Source organism: Prionailurus bengalensis, chromosome D1, assembly GCF_016509475.1.
Source record: "Prionailurus bengalensis isolate Pbe53 chromosome D1, Fcat_Pben_1.1_paternal_pri, whole genome shotgun sequence".
NCBI lineage: Eukaryota > Metazoa > Chordata > Mammalia > Carnivora > Felidae > Prionailurus > Prionailurus bengalensis.
The window spans coordinates 12,238,570-12,260,680 of NC_057346.1; the positions used below are offsets into that span (position 1 = coordinate 12,238,570).

The 22,111-nt window shown below is 41.2% G+C and overlaps 1 protein-coding gene across 1 annotated transcript; it reads left to right on the forward strand.

Moving 5' to 3' along the window:
• Positions 1 to 4,092: 4,092 nt before the first annotated feature.
• On the forward strand, positions 4,093 to 21,847 carry LOC122482985 (nicotinamide N-methyltransferase). The gene is made up of 3 exons (XM_043579390.1): positions 4,093 to 4,440; positions 5,258 to 5,465; positions 21,373 to 21,847. The coding sequence occupies exons 1-3, from the start codon at positions 4,287 to 4,289 to the stop codon at positions 21,803 to 21,805; spliced, it is 795 nt and encodes a 264-aa protein (XP_043435325.1). The 5' UTR covers positions 4,093 to 4,286; the 3' UTR covers positions 21,806 to 21,847.
• Positions 21,848 to 22,111: the final 264 nt, after the last annotated feature.

Below are 22,111 nucleotides of genomic sequence, written 5' to 3' on the forward strand. Positions count from 1 at the left end.
GGAGACAATTCTCAGGCTCGGGAAGTATGGGCAGTATATAATCATCTGCCTGGAATTACGATATGCATAATCTACTTAGCAAAGCCTAACTAACGTCTTACCCTCAGCAAGGTCTTACCCTTCCTGGACAATTCAAAGATCCAGAATACTTCAACCCCATGTATTTACCCTCCCCTGAAATTTATAGGCTATTGATATTGTGTATTTTAGTTCCATCTTGCTTGTTTTTAACCACATATGACATTATTTTTTATACATCCATTAGAATTACCCACAAGTTAGTGTCCTTACTTGTTCTTCATTCTTTTTTTCATCTCAGACCTTGATTGTTTGCACACTAGTATTGCAGAACTATTTTCTCATGAGGTCATGACCTGAGGTAATGAAGCAAATGTTTTATCAACTGACGTCATGGGAAGAGCAGCTCCCAGTAGACCAAGTTCCCAGGCTAGATGGCAGTGATGTGCTTTCTTGAGTCCTTTCATCTCTCCTTCCTTCCTTCCTTCCTTCCTTCCTTCCTTCCTTCCATCCTTCCTTCCTTCATTTTTTCCTTCCTTCCTTCCTTACTTTCCACTCTCCCTGCCTCTCTTCCTCCCTTTCTATTTCCTTCGTGCTCTTTGTTCCTTCCAGAGGCTATTGATTTTGGCACTTTGTCTTCACTACATTTTGCCCCCATGAGAGGATTGCCTTTCCGAGCCAATACCCAAGGCATTTTAAATTTCTTTGCTCACTGAAGCCTGTTAGAATCACCGTGGAATCTAGTTCCAGTGGGAAGGCCAGTGGACCAGCAGATGTGCCCTTCGATGCCCATGAGGGTACTGTTGCAACTCTACTCAAGGACTGGTCCCATTTCACCATTGGGATGTTGAATTGCTCCTGAATTCATATCCAAAAGGAAACTAAGACTTCCGGAGACTCCAAATAATCAGGATAAAGAAGGAAGCATTTCATTTATGCCTCTTTCTTAGACACGGGATACGGGGTTCTAGTTTTTTTCATAGCAACTACTAAGGAAAGGATTTGGAGGTTTTAGTTTAATTGCTTCTAAGAAAAATTCCATAGTGGGCCATTTAGAAGGAAAAAGGAAAAATTCAGTTTGGGATAATGAAATAAACCACACGCTTAAATTTTTATCTGATTTAAAAATCTGGCCTTTGTTTTATATGATTACACAGTTTGTTTTCATAGAGTATATGTTAATCCTAAAAAAGAAAAGATTTTCCTTCCAGAAAAGCTTCCAGAGGCTGCTGATTTTGGAACGACATCTTCACCACGTGTGTATTTGTATATTCGTACGTTCATAATTGTAACAGACATTCATGGAACAGTGGGCAGCAGGCCAACACGGAGGCGGGTTTCTATCTGTAGTAAAATTTGATTCTGACCATCCATCTTGGCAGCTTCTGAAAAGGGTAGGAAAAAAATTAATGACGGGACAAGGGGGCGAGGGGTACTACCGTATCAAGGCCACATATAAGCTACATAACCACTATTTTTAAATTTCCCTGTTAAACAGACTCATGGGTGGAAAAAGGGACATTTCCCAAGGTAAGGACTCAGTGTAAGGGAAACTATGAATTACATTTCTTAAAACCTTGAACAGGGAACACTGAACAGAATAGATACTATTGAAGAAAACCCCAAAACATGTCACTTTGGCATTTGATTATTTTGAATGAAAGGCATTTAAAAAACAGTAGGTATAGGAAGGTTGCTCTGATCCTCCTTTTTCTTCCTGTAAGCAGGAGATGAAAGTCCCATATGAAAGGTACCCTCTCTCTACCAGGAAGAAGGAAGACATTCTTATCACCAGAGACAGGAAATTTGGGTCTCAGAAATCTGTACAAACCTTGTTAAGCCAATCTTTACTTTCTTAGTTACTTATTTATCACTTACTACCCCTAGGCCAAACCCCTTTGTCTTGTCAATTCTTCACAAATTGATTGTTTCCTTGTCAAAAGATATATAAAAGCTTCTCACTCTGGCCACATCTTGAGGTCTTCATTCTCTTGTGAAGTCTCCCATGTAAAATATTGCTAAGATTCACATTCATTTCTCCTCTTAATCTGTCTCATGTCAGTTTAATTCTTAGGCCCAGCCAGAGATCCCAAGATGGGAAAAGAGAATTTTTCTCTTCTCCTATATTATTATCCCTATTGAAACTGAGGCTTCAGAATCTCAAAACTTAGTTTTTCTAACTGCCATTGTCATACAAACCGTTGTTGGCAAATCAGGATGGCAATTTGTGTCTTTTGACTTTGAGTTCTGGATGCTCCCTGGTGGTTGTACTCCACTACCAGGGTGGTTGGGGGAAGCAGGAAATAATCAGCATTGCAGCAGCCGTGCCTCCGAGCCACTCACAAGGATACCTCGTGTTGATTCTACGTCCTTCCAGTCTGTGATCTGACTTTTGAAGGTCCAACAGTTACATAATCTGAGACAACTTGTCTGTTCCATCTAAGTCTTCATAATGGGCAGTCTTAATATCACACATACCTCTTTTGCTACCCCAACACTTACTGAGAAGCATCGATGACTGACCCATACTGGACCAGACAGGTTCCCTTTCTAAGGTCTGTGGATTTGGACCATGCAGACCTAGTTAGCCAGCTGTGAGGAGATGGGTTAGAAGATTCTGTAAGGTCAGGCGCAGAGACCACCATTTGGAACAGTCAGAATGGAGCAGTGTGTAGTAGATGAGCAAAAGGAGCCAGTTTGTGGAGAATCAAGACCCTATACCTCCAACGAGGACAAAAAGAAAGAGAGAAGGAGGGAGAGAAAGACAGAGAGGGAGATAGAAATTAGCTGCCTAATGATTCTTACGGTTGGTGAGACCCAGTGAGATACCCTGCAATGTGTTTCCATTATTTTTTTTTTAATGTTTATTTTTGAGAGAGAGTGAGAGAGACAGAGTGCAAGCAAGGGAGGGGCAGGGAGAGATGGGGACACAGAACCTGAAGCAGACTCCAGGTTCTCAGCTGTCAGCACAGAGCCTGACGTGGGGCTCGAACTCATGAACCATGAGATCGCGACTTGAGTCGCGACTTGAGTCAGACGCTTAACTGACTGAGCCACACAGGTGCCCCAGTGTGTTTCCATTATATTCTATTAATAATTCCTTTCTTCCTTGAGCTTCTTTGAGTGAGTTTCTCTGCTTTGTAGCCAGATGGTCCCTTACTAAGTCATCACTCATGGAATATAGGGCACTCATTGAGATTGCATTTGCTGCAACATGATAAGAGTCAACTCATCAACCAGTGTTTTGAAACCTACTATGTAGATGTGATAGGCAGAGGACCACAAAGAGAACTGAACCATAGTCCTTGATCTAAAGGAGCTGGTAGCTTAGTGTATCATTCATGTAAAAAATTAGTTTTGGGAGAAGGATTGACACAGACAAAACCAGGAACAAATACATGACATGACAAAATCAAGGGCTTGGCTGGGTGAGAGAATTCTAAGGGCAATGCGAGCTTCAGAAAAGGAAATATAAGGCATTCTTATACATTTCATTTCACTTTGAAAGAACCATCAGGATTTCAATGGATTGAAATGAGTGGGGAGGCTTAGGGAGGAAGTAGTTGCCAGCTGCTGAAAACTGGTAGCTTTGGGACTCTGCAGATGTACAGGGAGGGGAGGGAGGGATGTGAGAGCATGAGGAGAGGATCACAGGATTGTGGCTTGCCTAGACATTGGAGGAAGCCTCATCCCATTTTTAAAATTACTTTTACCCTCTTTCCAAATTTCCTCTGAGATACCTTCTTTAGCCAACATTTCTTAGCCCTTAAAGACATTTCCTAATCCTTCTCTTTCCCCTCTTTGCTTTCTTTAAGACTGTTTAATTCAAACCATTCTTTGTGGCTCTTTTTTGGGAAAATCATTACAAGAAGAACTGATGGTGCTCTGGGGACATGACACACCTCTCTAGCCTTAGTGGTTCTTCTCTGAGTCAAATGATTTCCCCGATGAGCCCAGATGCTTTCTCCTGCAGTTGAACTTCACCCCTTGGCCGAGAATTGCATACAGCTCATGGCCCTCCCCTTCCCACACCCACTTCTCCTAGGTTCCCTTACCCAAAAATTTCATCACTTCCCAGAACAGCCAGAACATTCTTGGATGTTTCTGCCAGTTAGTGTTTAACCAAATAACAGTCTCTAAGGGGTAGGTTGGACTAACAGAAGGATTGAAGCCTGAGACTTAAAAAGACAACTTCTGCAGGGTGAGTCCCTGAGTCCTGGAGGAGAGGGAGAAAGAGAGAGCCAGAGTGGACACAGGAGCAAAACACAATGGAATCGACCTTCACCTCCAAGGACACTTATCTGAGACATTTTAACCCTCGGGATTACCTAGAAAAATATTACAACTTTGAGTCAAGACACTCTGCAGAAAATGAGATTCTTAGGCATCTTCTGAAAAATCTTTTCAAGATATTCTGCCTCGGTAAGTGTGTGTGTTATCCCTATGTCTCCCCACTGAAATGTGAGTCATATAAATAGAATCTCAGGGCACTGCTGGGTTGGTGTCTAGACATTGCAATGTGACAGCCCTTTTGGCATCACTCATTTATTTAACAAGGATGAAAACGAATGTTGATAGGGATAGCTTACCATTTACAAAGTGCTTTTTTATGTGTTGTCTCATTTGGTTGTGCCAAATGGAAACCAAAAGACAGGCGTTCTGTCCTTGATTCTACATCAATTCTCTAGGTGACCAGAGCCAGCCATTGAACCATGATGGGCCACTTAAGAAATGGAGATTCTAATACTTATTCTGTTCCTCACTCAAAGGAATGTTGCACATGTGCATGAGATAAAGACCTCCCAATACGTGAAGAATTGGATGCTTTTTAGAGAGAGACATGAAAAGTCAATTTTATTTTAATTGAACTTTCAACTCCCTTCTCCCCAAAACCAAAGTCAAAACCAAAAACAAAATTTTAACTTTCCCCAAGTATTTCTTAATAGTTTTTATATTCTCTGTGTAGCAGTCTATCTGGATTAAAGGTCTGTACATCAGATGTCAATCTTTTCTTCTCCTACACCTAAAAATATTCCAGCGACATGCTTCCAGCTTGGATTGGATAATGGAAAATGCAATCATGAAAAAAAAAAAAAATCTTTGAGGGAAGAGGAGTGAGTAGAGAGATGGTCTGTCTTTGCGACTTTCTAGCACAGTCCCAGTGAAAACAGTGCATACCGGCTCTGTCCACTGTCATATGAGGCCTCATCCCCTTTCCTTGTTCCCTTCTCTAAACCAGATGGTGTGAAGGGGGACCTCCTGATCGACATTGGCTCTGGCCCTACCATCTACCAGCTCCTCTCTGCTTGTGAATCCTTCAAGGAGATCATTGTCACCGACTACACTGAGCAGAACCTGCAGGAGCTGCAGAAATGGCTAAAGAAGGAACCAGGGGCCTTTGACTGGTCCCCAGTGGTAACCTACGTGTGCGAGCTCGAAGGGAACAGGTAGAGAAACCAGGGTCTGCTTCCGGGCTTTCTGACGGTCCTTGAGTGACAGTTCAGTTTTCTGAACCAAGAATTATCTTTAGAGCCCAAGTTAAAAAGCAAAGGGAACAGGGAGAGGCCAAAGAGAAATCCAGATGGAGAAGAAGAGGTAGAGAGAACGAGATAGAGGGACGTGTGCGTGTGCACGCGTGCCCACCAGAACAGCAGAAGGCACAGAAGAGAAATCAAGAAATGGCCACTGAGCCAAGAGGAGACAAAATCTTCCCAGACCAGTGTGGGGGCAGAGCATGCAGGTCAGGTACCATGAGACAACGACATTTATCCAAGTTCAACAAAGAGGGGAAACTGTCTCCTCAACCAGCAGCTTTTGGGTGTTCCCCAGTGCCATCCTGCTGCTAACTACCCAAGTGCTTAGGGATCTGCTGTGAGGGTGGCTAATGCTGACACCACCAGAGACAACTAAAAGCTGCCTCGGTTTTTAAACTGGGATTAGCAGCATAAAGGAAGTATCTGAAAAGAATGTGTTCCTCTCCATCCACAAAAATCAGAGCTTTACATACTCACGACTAATGATCAACCTCTTAGCCGACTCTGTCTGCAAGTCAGTTTATGTGGACAAGTCTTATTTAAATGATTAATTTCTCTCCACATGAGAAATTGTCAATGGCTTACTAGCCAGAAGGGTGAGGTCTGCATTTCATTTTGTCTTTCCCTTGTCCTGATGTACCTCCGTCCTCTGGCAATGGTCCTGCAGTGGCTCAGCCCAGTTCCGCTGTCCCGCCCACCTGACTGTTTGCTGTTATAAGCATGTTGCTGAAGCCTCACAGGCTTCTTCGCAAACTGTCTAAAAAGACCACTTCAGTATTCCTCCCAGGATCCTACTAGACCTGTCCACTACTTCTTATATGCTCAGTTATCTTTACATTTCTTTTTTTCCTCCTGCTCTTACTGTATGTTTTTGTGCATTTCCCCTTGTCTTTCCACACCTTCTTGCCCATGATTTAATTTTTACATAACTCCCTTCCTTCCCCAATCCACTTCTTCCTGTATTTGCACCCCCACCCTTGCTCATGTACTGCACACTTTGTGTGTTGCACAGCACATCATCCTCTGTCCTTCCTGTTCTTGGCTTTTCATTCACAGTGGGAAAGCACATGTATTTTTAATTAACATATCCCATTCTTTGGTCAGGAAAGGGCTCTGATTTCCCAGCAAGACAATCTCCCTCAAGAAACAGATGCTAACACTTTTTGGTTCTTGGTTAAAGGAACTAGTGTTTGTTCATTCAGTGAACCCATATTGGGCATATAGGATGTGCCACACAGTTCTAGCTACTGGGATAGACTGGTGGGCAAGATGGAGGAAGTCCTGTGTCTCCTAGACCTTATATCAGAGAAGGCAGGCACGTGTCAGATCACTTAGGGCTTTGAGGGCAGGCTAAAGATCCTGTACTTCAAGTGTGATGAGAAGGCATTAGAAGTGTAACCCGGAAAGTGATGTGACCCCATTTATATTTACAAAGATCTCTGGCTGTTGTGTGGAGAATGGCTGTGTTTAGAGGAGAATGAGAAATGCAGAAAGGAGACACTTTAATCCAGGTAAGAGATGATGATGACTTGGACTAATGGATTGGTTGGTGATGGAGAGAGGAAGATGATTTTAAGATGAATTTTTGAGACAGAATGGATAAGAATTGGTAATGATTGGTCATGGGGAATGATGAGAGGTAAGTATCAGGTATGACTCCGAAGTTTCTGAACTTGAGAAATAGGAGTGAAGTAATATTCTGGAATTCCAGGGATAAATTTAAAATCATGTGGTCTTAACATGTCCCCAGGGGTATGCCTACCTCCATACTCTTCCTCTGGAGTTATGGTCAACTCATGTTTCTATATGTGCGCTTAAATTTTCTTCCTCTTCACTCTACCAAATTTATTTATTCCTGAATCAGGCTCTCTTCTGAAACTAACTCTATAGTCTGCTTCTACTTCTTTAATCCTTTCATTTTTTTAATGCTGTGCTGAATTCAAGCTTAGTAGGAATATTCTATACTTTGTTTTCTTACATATTGTTACTACACCAACTGATAGTGTGGATTGTCGGATATAAGTTATCAAGGTGATTCACTGATTATACAATTCCTTAGACTATAGTGATATAAATGAACTGGGAGTTTTCTATTGTGTTTCCCAGTTAATGTTTTTGCTGCATGTAGAGTCACTAAACTTCCACTGGGTCTTTTATCCTTTTTACCAGGGAAAGTAAGTATTGAAATCAGAGGGTATAAATCCTCTAACTTATTTTTTAAAATTATTTTGGCAATTTTTGTATATATTTGTATAATATATATATTTAACTGAAGTATAATTAACATACAGTCTTATGTTAATTTCAGGTGCACAATATAGTGATTCAGTTACTTGGTGCTCATCATGATAAGCGTACTCTTAATCCCCCTCACCTTTTTCCCCTACCCCTCTCCCGCCACTGTCCTGACAACCACTAGTTTGTTCTCTGTATTTAAGAGTCTATTTCTTTTATTTGTCTTCTTTTTTCTTTGTTTTGTTTCTTAAGTTCCACATATGGTGGAATTTTAAAAATATGGAATTGTTATGGTATTTGTCTTTCTCTGTCTGACTTATTTCACCTAGCATTATACCTTCTGGGTCCATCCATGTTGTTGGAAATGGCAAGGTGATCTCATTTTTTATGGCTGAGTGATATTCTATTGGATACACACACACACACACACACACACACACACACCCCACATGTCATTACCTGTTCATCTATGGATGGATACTTGGGTTGCTTCTATTTCTTGGCTATTGTAAATAATGCTGCAATAAACATGGGGATGTGTGCATCTTTTCAAATTAGTGTTTTTGTTTTCTTTGGATAAATACTCAGTAGTAGAATTAATGGATCCTATGGTGATTCTATTTTTAATTTTTTAGAGGTACCTCCATACTGTTTTCCACAGTGGCTGCACCAACAATGCATGAGGGTTCCTTTTCTCCACATTCTCACCAACGCTTGTTATTACTTATATTTTTTATTTTAGCTGTTCTGACAGGTGTGAGGTGATATCTCGTTGTGGTTTTGATTTGCATTTCCCTGATGATGAGTGATGTTGAGCATCTTTTCATGTGTCTTTTGGCCATTTGTATATCTGCTTAGGAAAAATATCTATTCAGGTCCTCTGCCCATTTTAACTGGATTATTTTTTTCTTTGGTGTCAGGTTGTATAAGTTCTTTATACATTTTGGATATTAACCCCTTAACAGATATATCATTTGCAAATAACTTCTCCCATTCAGTAGTCTGCCTTGGTGTCTGGTTGAGGATTTCCTTTACTGTGCAAAAGCATTTTTAGTGCCATTACATTTTGATATAAATTTTAGAATAAACTTGTCAATCTCTTCCAAAAAGGCTGCTGAGATTTTGATTGTGATCTTTGAACTTACATTTCACTTTAGGAGAATGGACATAAGGAATCTGCAGTCCATAAACATGGTTTATCACTTTATTTATCTATTTTTGAGAGACAGAGTGAGACAGAGCACGAGTGGGGGACGGGCAGCGGTAGGGGGAACACAGAATCTGAAGCAGGCTCCAGGCTCTGAGCTGTGAGCACAGAGCCTGACACGGGGCTCAAACTCACAAACCATAAGATCATGACTTGAGCCGAAGTCGGCCGCCCAACCGAATGAGCCACACAGGCGCCCCTATTTATTAGGACTTCTTTAGTTTCAGTAATGTTTTGTAGTTCTCATACTCTATATATATTTTGTTAAAAATTTCCTGTGTTTTGGGCACCTGTATAGCTCAGTCATTTGAGTGCCCAACTCTTAATTTCAGCTCAGGTCAAGATCTCATTGTTCCTGGGTTCCAGCCCCACATTGGGTTCCGTGTTGACAGCGTGGAGCCCTCTTGGTTCTCTCTCTCTACACCTCCCCAGCTTGCATGCACATGCTCTCTCCTCTCTCTCTTTCAAAATAAATAACTCAGCATTAAAAAAAATCTTGTTTTATGTTTTTTTAATGTTATTGTTAATTTGCCAGTATATACTTTGCTTAATTGAACACTATTGTGTCTTAAATACTTGCACTAAAAAGTGCACTGCAAGGCCAGAGAATTTTACAATCATTTTTTCTTTACAATACATTCTGTAGTATGTTTGCCTTCTTTATGAAGTGAATTATCAATTCACTGATTAATGTCCCCTTACGCATTTCTGTAGATGCAAAAATTACGATTTTGTGATTACAGTAATTAAATGATATTCCTTGTGAAAAAATATAAAATATAAAAATTTTCTAGTATATTGAAGTACAATTGCATTTTATATACTGACCTTGTGTCCTGCAGTCCTGCTGACTTCATTAATTAAGTTTAGTCTTTTCTGTGTATACTCTTATATCATCTGCAAATAAAAATAGTTTGACTTCTTTTCCAGCTCTATGCCTTTTATTTATTTTTCTGGTCTACTACACTGGCTAGGACTTCCAAAACAATATTGAATAGACAGGTTGGAAGTCGACCTATGTACCTTTTTGCATATCATAAGGAAAAATGTCCAATTTTAGTGTCCACATTAAGTATAATATTAGATTTTTCAGATATTCTTTATCTGACTAAATTTCTTTACATTTTAATTTCTTGGGAGTTTTAACTCAAATGTTGAACTTTGTCAATTTTTTTCGGAATTCATTGAGATGGCCATATGACTTTTCTTCTTTATGCCGAAAATGTGAATTATACTGGAAGATTTTTGACTGTTTAAATCTAACTGGAATACACCCATTGGTCATGAGGTAGTATCTTTTTTAGGTATGACTGGATGTGATTTGCTAATATTTTGGTAGGGATTTTTGCATCTACAAATATGATCGATATTGAGCCATAATATTCTTTTCTAGAAATATGCCTGGCAGATTTTGATATCAGCATGATGCTGGATTCATGTAAGTTGAGGATATTTCTTCCTCCTCTATTTTTTGAAGGAGTTTGTGTATAATTACTATTATTACTTCCTTAAATGATTGATAGAATTCACTAGCAAAGCTACCTGTACCTGAAGGGTTGTTTCATGTGTATGATGTTTTTAAAATTAACAATAATGTTTTTCACTGGCTATTTGGATTTTCCATTTCTTCTTTGTCTGTTTTGATAAATAGTATCTTTCAAGGAATTTATCCTATTCATCTTGGTTGTCAATTTTATTGTCATAAGTGTTTTTTTTTAATTTTTTTTAACGTTTATTTATTTTTGAGACAGAGAGAGACAGAGCATGAACAGGGGAGGGTCAGAGAGAGAGGGAGACACAGAAACTGAAGCAGGCTCCAGGCTCCGAGCGGTCAGCACAGAGCCCGTCGCGGGGCTCGAACTCACGCACCGCGAGATTATGACCTGAACCAAAGTCGGCCGCTCAACCGACTGAGCCACCCAGGCGCCCCTTGTCATAAGTTTTTTAACAATATGTCTTTATTACTCTTAAAATTTTCTTGATGTTTATTTTTGAGAGAGAGAGAGAGAGGATGTTTTTGAGACACACACACACACACACACACACACACACACAGAGTGCAAGTGGGGGAGGGGCACAGAGAGAGGGAGACACAAAATGTGAAGCAGGCTCCAGGCTCTGAGCTATCAGCACAAAGCCCAACACAAGGCTTGAAGTCACCAACCAGTGAGATCATGACCTGAGCCTAAATTGAGGTGTTAAACCAGCCAAGCGCCCGTCTTTATTACTCTTTTAATGTCTGTAGGATCTACCATGATCTTCCTTCTTTCATTCTTGATATTGGCAATTTGTCTTTTAAAAAATACCTTGATCAATCTTGCTAGAGATTGATTGATGTTATTAATCTTTTCAAAGAACCAACTTTTGGTTTTGTTGATTTTTTTCTATTGTCCTTCCATTTTCAGTCGTGTTGATTTCTTCTCTTTTTTTCCCTTATTTTCTCTCTTCCATTTACTTTAGTTTTTATATACTCCTCTTTTTCCTGCTTCTTAAGATAGAAGCTTAGATCACTGATTTCACATATTTCTTTCTTCTAACGTAGCCATTTAAAGCTCTAAATTTCCTTCAGGATTGTTCTAGTTGCTGCTCATGATTTGTGATATGTCATATTTTTATTATTATCCACTTTGGCATATTTTCTGATTTCCTTTGTGATTTCTTCTTTGACCATGAGTTATTTAGAATTGTGTTGCTTAATTTCCAAAAATTTCAAGATTTTCTAGATATTGTTATTGGCTTCTACTTAAATTTTGTTGTAGTCAGGGATTTATTTTATGGTCAGCATGGGGTCTATTTTGGTGAATAATCTATGTGCTTTCTACACTAAAAAGAATGTATATCATCCTGTTGTAAGTTACAGTTTCATAAATATCAATGAGGTCAGGTAGATCAATAGTATTTTTCAGATTTTTCTACAGGATTTTTTGTTTATCAATTACTGAGAGAAAGGTATTAAAAATCTCAAACTATGATTGTGGGTTTATCTCTTGTTCCCCATCATTATGTTAACATTTGCTTCACATAGCTTGAAGTTTTGTACTCTATCTGCATATATTTTTAGGATTGTTATTTCTTCATGATTTATTGATCATTTTGTCATTAAGAAATATCTCCCTTTACTGTCAGTAATACACTTTGTCTTGAAGTCTACTCCGATATTAATATGACCACATTAGCCTTCTTATGCTTGGTGTTTGCATGGAGTGTTAGCCTCTAAGAGGGTCCCCAGTAATCTTCACCTCAAATATTCATCTCTTCTTTAATTGCTTTCCCTTGGGTGTCCATCGGATTTAGTGACTAGATGCTTACAAGTATAATCTAACAGAGTATTGGCATATCAATTCTGAGAGATTAGGTTACCAAAAGACCATGGCTTCCTTATTGGGTGTTCCCTCTCACTCGCTTGTCTGGAGGGAGTTGGAAGCAAATTTTCCCCCAGTCAAACCTTCAGGTGAGACTGAAGACATAGCCAACACTCTGCCTCATAAGGTACTCAGCTAATTGGTACCAAGATATCCGACCCACAGAAACTGTGAGATAAATGTTTGTCTTTTTAAATTGCTATGTTTTGGGGTAATTTATAATGCAGCAATAGATAACTAATAGACATGGTATGTCTTTTCCACCCTTTTATTTTCAATCTGTCTGTGTTTTTATACTTAAAATGTTTTTCTTGCCAGTAGTATGTAGTAGGCCCTGCTTTTCAACCCAGTGTGATGATTTCTGTCCTTTAGCTGGATTCTTTATTTCACTTACATTTAAGGTAATTACTGGTATTGTATGGTTGAGTCTCAGTCAAACATCCTGGTATGTATTTTTTATTTGTCCCATCTGTTTTGTTATTCATTTGTGCCTTTGTTCCTGCTTCTCCTTGGTGAATGGAATAATGCTTGGTATTCCAGTTAGTATAAATATGAACATTTTTAGTATTCCTTTTTATCTTCTATTATTGGCTTTTTTTCTGTTGACCTGTTTTGTGTTTTGTGTGAGTGTATGCGTGTGTGTGCATGTGTAATTTTTCCAGAAATTACAGTACATATTTTTTAATTTTTTATAAAACTTTTTAATGTTTGTTTATTTTTTTTTAAATTTTTTTTCAACGTTTATTTATTTTTGGGACAGAGAGAGACAGAGCATGAACCGGGGAGGGGCAGAGAGAGAGGGAGACACAGAATCGGAAACAGGCTCCAGGCTCTGAGCCATCAGCCCAGAGCCCGACGTGGGGCTCGAACTCCCGGACCGCGAGATCGTGACCTGGCTGAAGTCGGACACTTAACCGACTGCGCCACCCAGGCGCCCCTATGTTTGTTTATTTTTGAGACAGAGAGACAGAGCACAAGCAGCGGAGGGGCAGAGAGAGAGGGAGACACAGAATCGGAAGCAGGCTCCAGGCTCTGAGCTGTCATCACAGAGTCCCACACGGGGCTCGAACTCACTAACCAGTGAGATCATGACCTGAGCTGAAACTAGACGCTTAATCGACTGAGCCACCCAGGCGCCCCTATATTTTTAACATTTTACCTCACGAGCCATGTAAGACATTACCACAGTGTAATTCCTACATCCACTCTTGCTCCTGCACTAGTCCTAGATTTTACTTTATTTCTAGGATAATGCTATGATACTTTGTTACTATTTTTGCTTTAAAAAGTCAGTAGTGCTTTTATTTATTTTATTTTATTTTATTTTATTTTATTTTACTTTTTATTGTGGTTAAACACATACCATAAAATTTAGCATCTGAACTATTTTTTAAATGTTTATTTATTATTTTTGACAGAGAGAGAGAGAGAGAGAGAGAGAGGGAGAGACAGAGAGATAACACAGGCTTGTGAGCAGAGGAGAGGTAGAGAGAGAGGGAGACAGAGGATCCAAAGTGGGCCCTGCACTGACAACAGAGAGCCCTGTGCAGGGCTCAAACTCACGAACCACAAGATCATGACCTGAGCCAAAGTCGGATGCTTAGCTGACTAAGTCACCCAGGCACCCCTGAACTATTTTTAAGTAGACAGTTCAGTAGTTTAAGTATATGCACACTAGTCAGTAGTATTTTAAACAAACGTATAGAAAGTCTTTGATGTTTATCCACATATCTGTCTGCATAGCCTTCCTCATTTCTTTCTACAGATCTAGGCTTCTATCTGGCATCATTTCCCTTCACCTGAAGAACTTTTTTTTAGTATCTCTTAAAATGCAGGTCTTCTGGAAACAAATTCAGCTTCTTAAGGCCAGGTAAGAATCAGTAATTTTTTTTTGTTCCTCATTATATGAGGAATTTAACATTTTTTGATACCCAAAGTCCTTCTGGCATCTATCTCCCCAGTGTTTGTTGTTAAAATTGGCGATTTTAAATCCCAATATAGTAATTTAAAGCATTATTTTATTTTAAAAAAAATTTTTTTAATGTTTATTTTTGAGAGAGAGAAAGCGAGAGAGAGCAGGGGAGGGGCAGAGCGAGAGGGAGACACAGAATCCAAAGCAGGCTCCAGGCTCCGAGCTGTCAGCACAGAGCAATGTAGGGATTGAACCCATGAGCCATGAGATCATGACCTCCGCCAACGTCAGATGCTTAACCAACTGAGCCACCCAGGCACCCCTAAAGTCTTATTTTCATATTTCCTTCAAGGATCAATTTGGATATTTGCTATCAGTCTGTAATCATATTTGCAGTTATATGAACATTTAGTTTTATTTTATGTTCATTTAATGTGATTTTTCTAGTTTTTAAGTTTTTAATTCTGATGCATCTTTTAGTCTGTAGAATAGGTCTTCAAATAGTGTTTTCGAGAAGAACACGTAAGTGACATTTTCTAAGTCTGTGTGTGTCGGGAATATATTTGTGTAGCCTTTATAAGTGAACAACAACACAAAACTGTTTAATGTTGCTAAATATTTCCCTATTTTTTCCTGGCAAGAAGCTGAGAGAGACTACTTTCAAATGCCATTTTAATCCTAGAAACTCCTTACTTAGAATTTTATGCTAGCGATAGTCTTCAAACTAAAGATACATTCTTCAAAATAAATGTAATTTCCAACTTCTTTTTTTTTTTTTCTATCGACTTTGTGATTCCACAGAATGAACTGGTACTAACTAGAAAAAAAAAAAAAACAACTAACCCATAGCTCTGAGGATTTGGACAATATTTCCAAATTATTCAATAAATACGGAATTTCCCAGGATTTATAGAATTTCAGGGAAAGTTTATAAAAGAGTTTTCAGTCAGTCAGACAATACACCTTTCCGAAGTCCAAATCATATGTCAAGAAGGCTTTTAAAACTTTCTTCTCAATTTCCCTAGCTATCATAAGCCTTTCCATCTCATTCAGAAGTGAACCCTTAAAATCTAGCAGGATACTAAAAGCATTGCTTATCTCCTGCCAGAATCGTCAGCTCCTAACAATTGGCTCTTGAGAAAGTGTCCCTTCCCAGTCGCTGTTAGAGGAAGGAACTATATTTTTGGCAGGAAAATTCTGCATTCTTGCTCTTATCCTTGTGCCAGATCCTGTGGCTTCAACTATTTTGAGAATGATAGCGATCCCATTCAACGTATGTCTTTCTTGCATCTTCAAGTACCTCTATCAGCTCACAACCTATTTCCTTTGAGATTATTTCCTCTTTATCTGAAGCTATTTCTTGTGCTGAGTGCTTCCGAAGACAATTTGAGCTGTCTCCTGGTCCTCTGCCTTTGGAGTGTGACTCATACTTTTAGAATACCTCTGCTCTTTAAAACCTTCGGAAAAGTTGTAAGCCATCGGTACCAAATTCTGACTTCGCATTATTGACTCTTCGCAGGTCAGAGAGTCAAATGCTAAGGTAGAAATGACTACTCAAGCCTGTTTCACCTTAAAAGATCTTAAAAAAACGGCATGGATTAACCCCTGGCCCCTACAGCTTGGAGCACATTGCCTGCCTTGTGGTCCTCAGGCTAAGCAGTTTCCATAGTGCCTGGGAGCCTAGTAGGAATGCAGGCTCTCAGGCCTGGCTCCCTCCCTACAGAACCAGAATCTGCATTTTAATAAGATCTGCAGGGGGTTGTATGCATTTTACAGTTTGAGAAATACTGGCATCTATATTTTCATGTCTTGTAAAAGATTGATGTTCCTTCTCAGAATCGGCATCTCCACGGTCATGGTGATCGTTTCAGCGATCCCTAGGAAAAGTTTCTCCCTTTTAAAAGCATCCCTTTCTCTTAGATGTTCTCCCTGCATTCTTCCCCTGGGAAAATGAACAGGGAAGACTGAGGAAATGTCACCTGGCCATTTCCTTCAAACTGTAAACATTTATACTCATGTGTCTGAAAGTGCCCAAAATAGAGCTACAGTCTTCCCAGGTTTGCTCCGCTTCTGCATGCTTCCCGCCCTGGGTGTTGCCATCATATAATTAATTAAAGAAGCCAGGAGCCTGGAAGCCATTCTTGCCTTCTTCCTCTCAGTCATGGTCTATGATCAGCACCAAGTTCTGTCCATTTTGTTTTTTTCAGTAGGTCTCACGCCCAGTGCGGGGCCCAGCAAGGCTTGAACTCAGACCCTGAGATTAAGACCTGAGTTGAGGTCAAGATTTGGACGCTCAACCGACTGAGCCACCCCAGTGCCCCAAATTCTGTCCATTTTACTTCTGAGTTTCTCTCAAACGAGTGTATATTTTCCAATATTTTCTCTCCAGGCTATTTTCCTGGTCCAAGACACCATCCTCTCCTTCCTAAGTGGCCTTCCACCTCCACTCTCGTCCCAAAGCGATCACCTTCAAATGTAGATCTGGTGGCACAATTTCGTAACTTCCCACAGCTTTTAGGGTAAAAAGCAAAGTTCTTAACCTGGTCCCCAAAACCTCGTCTTGTCTGGCACCTGCTAAACCCCGTTGCCTCACTTCCTACCACGCTGTGCTTTGTTTTCTGAGGCCAGCCTCATCAGCCTTCTTTCCATATTTCCTCCCACCATCTGGCCTTTGCACATGCTGTTGCCCCTGGCTGGAACATCTCCCCTTTCCTACTCCCCTTGGCCTGGTGAAGTCTTATTTATTTACCTCCTGCACCTCTGCTTACCTGACTCCATTTTGGAGGAGATCTCCTTGATACTCCAGACCAAGTCAAGCTCCCAACATTCCTCTGTCGGCCCTCCGCTTCCTAGTATTAATTTGTCATTTTTGTGGATAAGCATTGAATAAGTTCTTTCTCCCCACCGCCCCTCTGCCCCAGCCTGGGATCCCCAACAGGATAGGATCCATTTCTCATTTGTTCTATCTTGGGTCCCCATCGCCCGCCCCTTTCCTGTCACATCAAAGAGGTTATAAAAAACAAAAAAGTCAAACAAATGACTGCATGTATTTTGTTTTCCAGCCTCTCCCTCCTGATATGTCTGTCTTTCACCTGAGTCAGCGATTGCCTGTACCAGAGGCTTACCAATGATTATTCCTGGCTCACACAATTCTTATATTGATATCCAAGTGTGTGAAGCTTTTTATATCCTTTATACATTCTGCTGGTTCTCCCTCAGGAGGGCCTGCTGGAACCTCTGGGTATGGGGCTTGGGGGAGGCGGTGAGTGTCATCGAAAGATCTCATCCCGGGGCTTTGGTCCGCCACCTGCCTTGCAGAGATGGGGCAGGAGGAACCTCTGTAAACCTCGAGGTAATTTCTTGGAGTGCAGGAATACATTCTCACAAAGCGCTCTTCCCAGGAGTCCTACTCTTTATCCCCTCTCTCCCTAGCTTCTGTGGATCGCATATTTACAGAAGAAACAGCTGCCCTTTTTTGCATAGTGATTCATTTGAAAGGGTAGATCTTTGGAACTACAGAAATGGCCACACTGCTGTTAGCTCCCTGTAGAACTGCCTAACACTTTTCTGGTGTGTGTTTATTCCTTACCCCTGGAGCTGGACGTGAAGCTGAGTGGTAATTGCCTGTGTCTCCAGGCGAGTCCATTTCCCTGGTGCCGAGAAGCCCTGAGATGTAATCTGTACACGGCCATCTTGGCAGCCAAGTTCACTGTGTTTGCTCGATGCCCAAAGACGAGCAGGTCTCCACAACAGTGGGCGTTTCCAGCCAACTTGCCTCTCAAATTGGCACATTCTCCATGAGCTTTCTAGACTTCACAGTGTATCTTCCAGTTTGGGAACAATTTCCATCGTAAATTGACTGGCAGTTACTCATTCTGTGGTAACTTGTATCTTTCAAATAGCTTCATAGACAACAGGGCCCAGAGGTCCACCTGCTTCTGACATAATCACGTAAACACACATGCCCGTGGTGTTCTGAATATGAAGGATCATCTCTAAACACATTCAAACCTGCCACATTGCCACTTCTTCAGCTTTTTGTATACACCCAGGCTATCCATATGTGCAGATAGGTTTGAATGTTTCTCTTCTAGATTCATTTTACCTAGTCAAATCTGTGTTTCACACAGACTTCCATAAGGTTGAATTGTTATCTTTTCTTCTTAAAAAGTTCGGCCACACCACCCCCGTTCTATCAGGCTGAATGGCAGCTTTGTAATGGATTTCCCTGCTTTTAGAATGACTGACCTTCCCCGTTTGCCTGGACTGAGAAGGGTTCCCAGGACATGGGATCTTCAGTGGGAAAACAGGGAAAGTCCAGACCAACCGGGACAAACTGGTTACCCTACTACCATTTCTACCCTTGATAGGGGAGTAGGTAGACCCAACCAGAGGTAATTATTCCCTGTGTAGACCAGCTTATTGTCTGGCAGGACTTCCCTCAAACCAATACCTTGCTATGTTACTTCTCTCTCTCTCTTTAGCATAACAGCTTTTCTGAGATAAAAGTGGCATAAGACCCACCCATCTAAAGTATGATAGTTCTTAGTATCTTCACGTAGTTGTGCAATCTTTACGCCAGTTTTAGAACATTGTCATCACTCCCCAAACAAACCCTGTACCTACTGGCAGTCATTCTCACGTCTTGGATCCTCTCAATTGCTGGAAACCACTGGTCCGCTTTTGGTCTCTAGAGCTTTGCCTTTTCTGGACATTTCATGTAAATGGAATCACACAATAGGTGGCCTTTTGTGTCTGGTTTCTTTCACTTAGTGTAATGTTTTCAAGGTTCTCCCACGTTGTAGCATGAATCAGCACTTCATTCCTTTTTACGATTGAGTATTATTCTACTGCGTGGGTATGCCACAATTAATCCCTTCGTAAGTTGATGGGCTTTTAGGTTGTCTCCATCTTTTGGCTGTTACAAACAAAGTGATGATGAAAAACCTTCACAAAATAATACTATATTGAATTACTACTATCAGGGATTTTGTTTTCTGGTTTATTCTCCATTATTTTTTCAAATGTTTGCTGATAGATTTTAATTTTTTAAATTTTATTTATTTTTGAGAGACAGAGCATGAGCGGGGGAGGGGCAGAGAGAGAGGGAGACACAGAATCCAAAGCAGGCCCCAGGCTCTGAGCTGTCAGCACAGAGCCGATGCGGGGCTCGAACTCATGAGCCAGGAGATTATGATGTGAGCCAAAGTCAGATGCTTAGCCAACTGATCCACCCAGGTGCCCCGTATTTATTGATTAACTTTATGATACGTGAATGAATGACAAATTGCAGTTTGAAAAATATTGGTGTAATTGACTTCATCTGGCCCCAACTCCCATTTTCAGTCATTAATTTTACATTTGTTTTTTTAAAACCTCTGTGATGTGGCAGGAAAGAGGCAGGCAATGGGGATCCAAGATGGAACGAATGAGAAGCGGATCCTATCCTCTTGGGGATTCCAGTACAGGGCGGAAGGGGGTGGGGAGAAAGAATTAATCCAATGATCATCCACAACGCTCTGTGTTCATCTTTTGAGGAACTTCCAGAACTTTCTCCAAAGGAGCTGGACCATTTTGCATTCTCACCAGCTGTGTGTGGAGGTTCCTGTTTCCCCACATCCTTGTCAGCACTTGTTATCTTCTGGTTTTTTTAGTACAGCTGTCTTAGTGGATGGGAAGTGCTATCTCATGGTTTGATGTGCGTTTTTCTGATGGCCAAAAATGTTGAGAATTTTTTTCATAGGCTTATTGCTAAACTTAGGAAAATTATGACATACAGGATGTCTATAAATAGCTGAGTATATGCATGGGGCTTAGGATTTTAACTAAATATTTAAATAGGAGGTCCACAACCAATTGATATTATCTCAGATCTTTCCATGTGGAGGTAAATCTCCAAGTTTAATTTGAACCACTGACTTCCTTGTGACCCGAAGTGGTCCCGAAGTACGTCCCCCTCTCACCTGCTCTGATGTTGGGCCTTCCTCTGTGGTCTCCGTCAAGAAGAGGCTGTCTTCTCCTGCAGCAAATGGACTGTGTGTTTCCTGAATGTAAGGCTAGATTTGCACCCCTGGGGCTCTGTTGATTAATTTCCTCAAAGCACTAGATACCCACTCATCGCTCCTATTATTTGGGCTCTGTGGCCTTCTGGGCACTTTAAACGCTCATTCTTGCTTTTCTTTTACCCCTCTGATTTTCTGCTACTTCTTTCTCCTTTTCTTTTTTCTCCAGTTTCTCCTGTGCACTCTACATGTTTATTTAATTTGGATCCTCTGTCCGCCTCTTCCTTCATGCCTCCCCTAACAAATTCCGAAAGGATCCCAGACACTCTATTTCATCTCCAGCTCTCACCTTCTCTGCCTCTTTCGTGAACTAGTTTTCTCTCCGGAAACCCCACTGATTTTGCAGAAAAGGAAAGTATTCTGAGCAAAGCTACCAAGAAAATGAGCCCCTTCATAAAACACACTCTCTGCATTATGTTTTGTGGCTGGAGAATGGCAACCAGAGGTTCTTTTCTTTCTAGAGGGGCCCTGGCCGCTGTTGTTTGGTGCTTATCAACAGTTTCTCTAAATGTCTGTGGATGACCCCACGCCCCAGCCTGATCAGCAGCTACGCAGAAATACCGTTTCCACATTTTAAAGCCATTATTACCTGATATGTATCGGTCGAATGACCACCATGTTGCAGTTTGGCAGAAGAGGCCAGTGTAATAATGAATACACAAACAGATAAATAAGTAATAATAATAATAATAATAATAATAACAATAACAGTAATAAATGAGCCAGGCACTATCCTAAGCAGTGGAGGAAGAATAATTTCTTGGAGACAGTCCATGGTCGAAGCGGGCAGCTAGGTACTTCTGTTATCATTTCCATATTATTACTCACGTTATAAAGAGATTTAATCCAGCACAGGGTAACGTAGTCACATTAATATGCCAAAACATCCTTCATTTTTCTTCTTCCTCCATTTTCCCATCAGGGATGGCCCCAAGGATATAACATTTGGGACAATACTGCCATTTTCAGCCCTGATTGCAGAGATCCGGGGTTATCATGAGTATAGGGTAGCAAGTGGTATCTGTTGGTTTGTGTATTTCAGAATCAAGGAGCTGGAGAAGGAGGAGAAGTTGAGGCGTGTGGTCACACAGGTGCTCAAGTGCGACGTGACCCAGAGCCGGCCACTGGGCAGCGTCCCCCTGCCCCTAGCCGACTGCCTGCTCAGCACGCTGTGCCTGGATGCCGCCTGCCCAGACCTCCCTGCCTACTGCACAGCCCTCCGGAACCTCAGCAGTCTGCTAAAGCCGGGGGGCTTCCTGGTGGTGGTGGATGCCCTGAAGAGCAGCTACTACATGATCGGCGAGCAGAAGTTCTCCAGCCTCTGCCTGGGCCGGGAGGCAATAGAAGCTGCCGTGAGAGAGGCTGGCTTCTCAGTTGAGCAGTTTGAGGTGATCTCTCGAAGGTATTCTTCCACCATGTGCGACAACGAAGGGCTTTTCTCTCTGGTGGGGCGGAAGCTGAGCAAATCTGTATGACTCCCGTGATTGAAAATAAAGCAGTTAACTTCTTGGTTCTAACTGCCTGGTCACTGTGCTGAGCTGAATCTAACGGCAGGGGCTCTCCGGCTCATGTAGGATGGGATGGGCACAGTCAGTCAGTGGAGGAACAACTGGTTGACCACCTACTCCGTGCTTCCTTTGTGTGTCCGAAGACGAGCAACCAGCACACCCAGTCTTCACTGCCCATGATTAGAAAAGAAGACCTCATTTTCCTTAAGCATCCTAGTCATGGCGGCCCACACTCAACACACGCCAACAGAGCAGTGTCTGCGGTGATTGGCT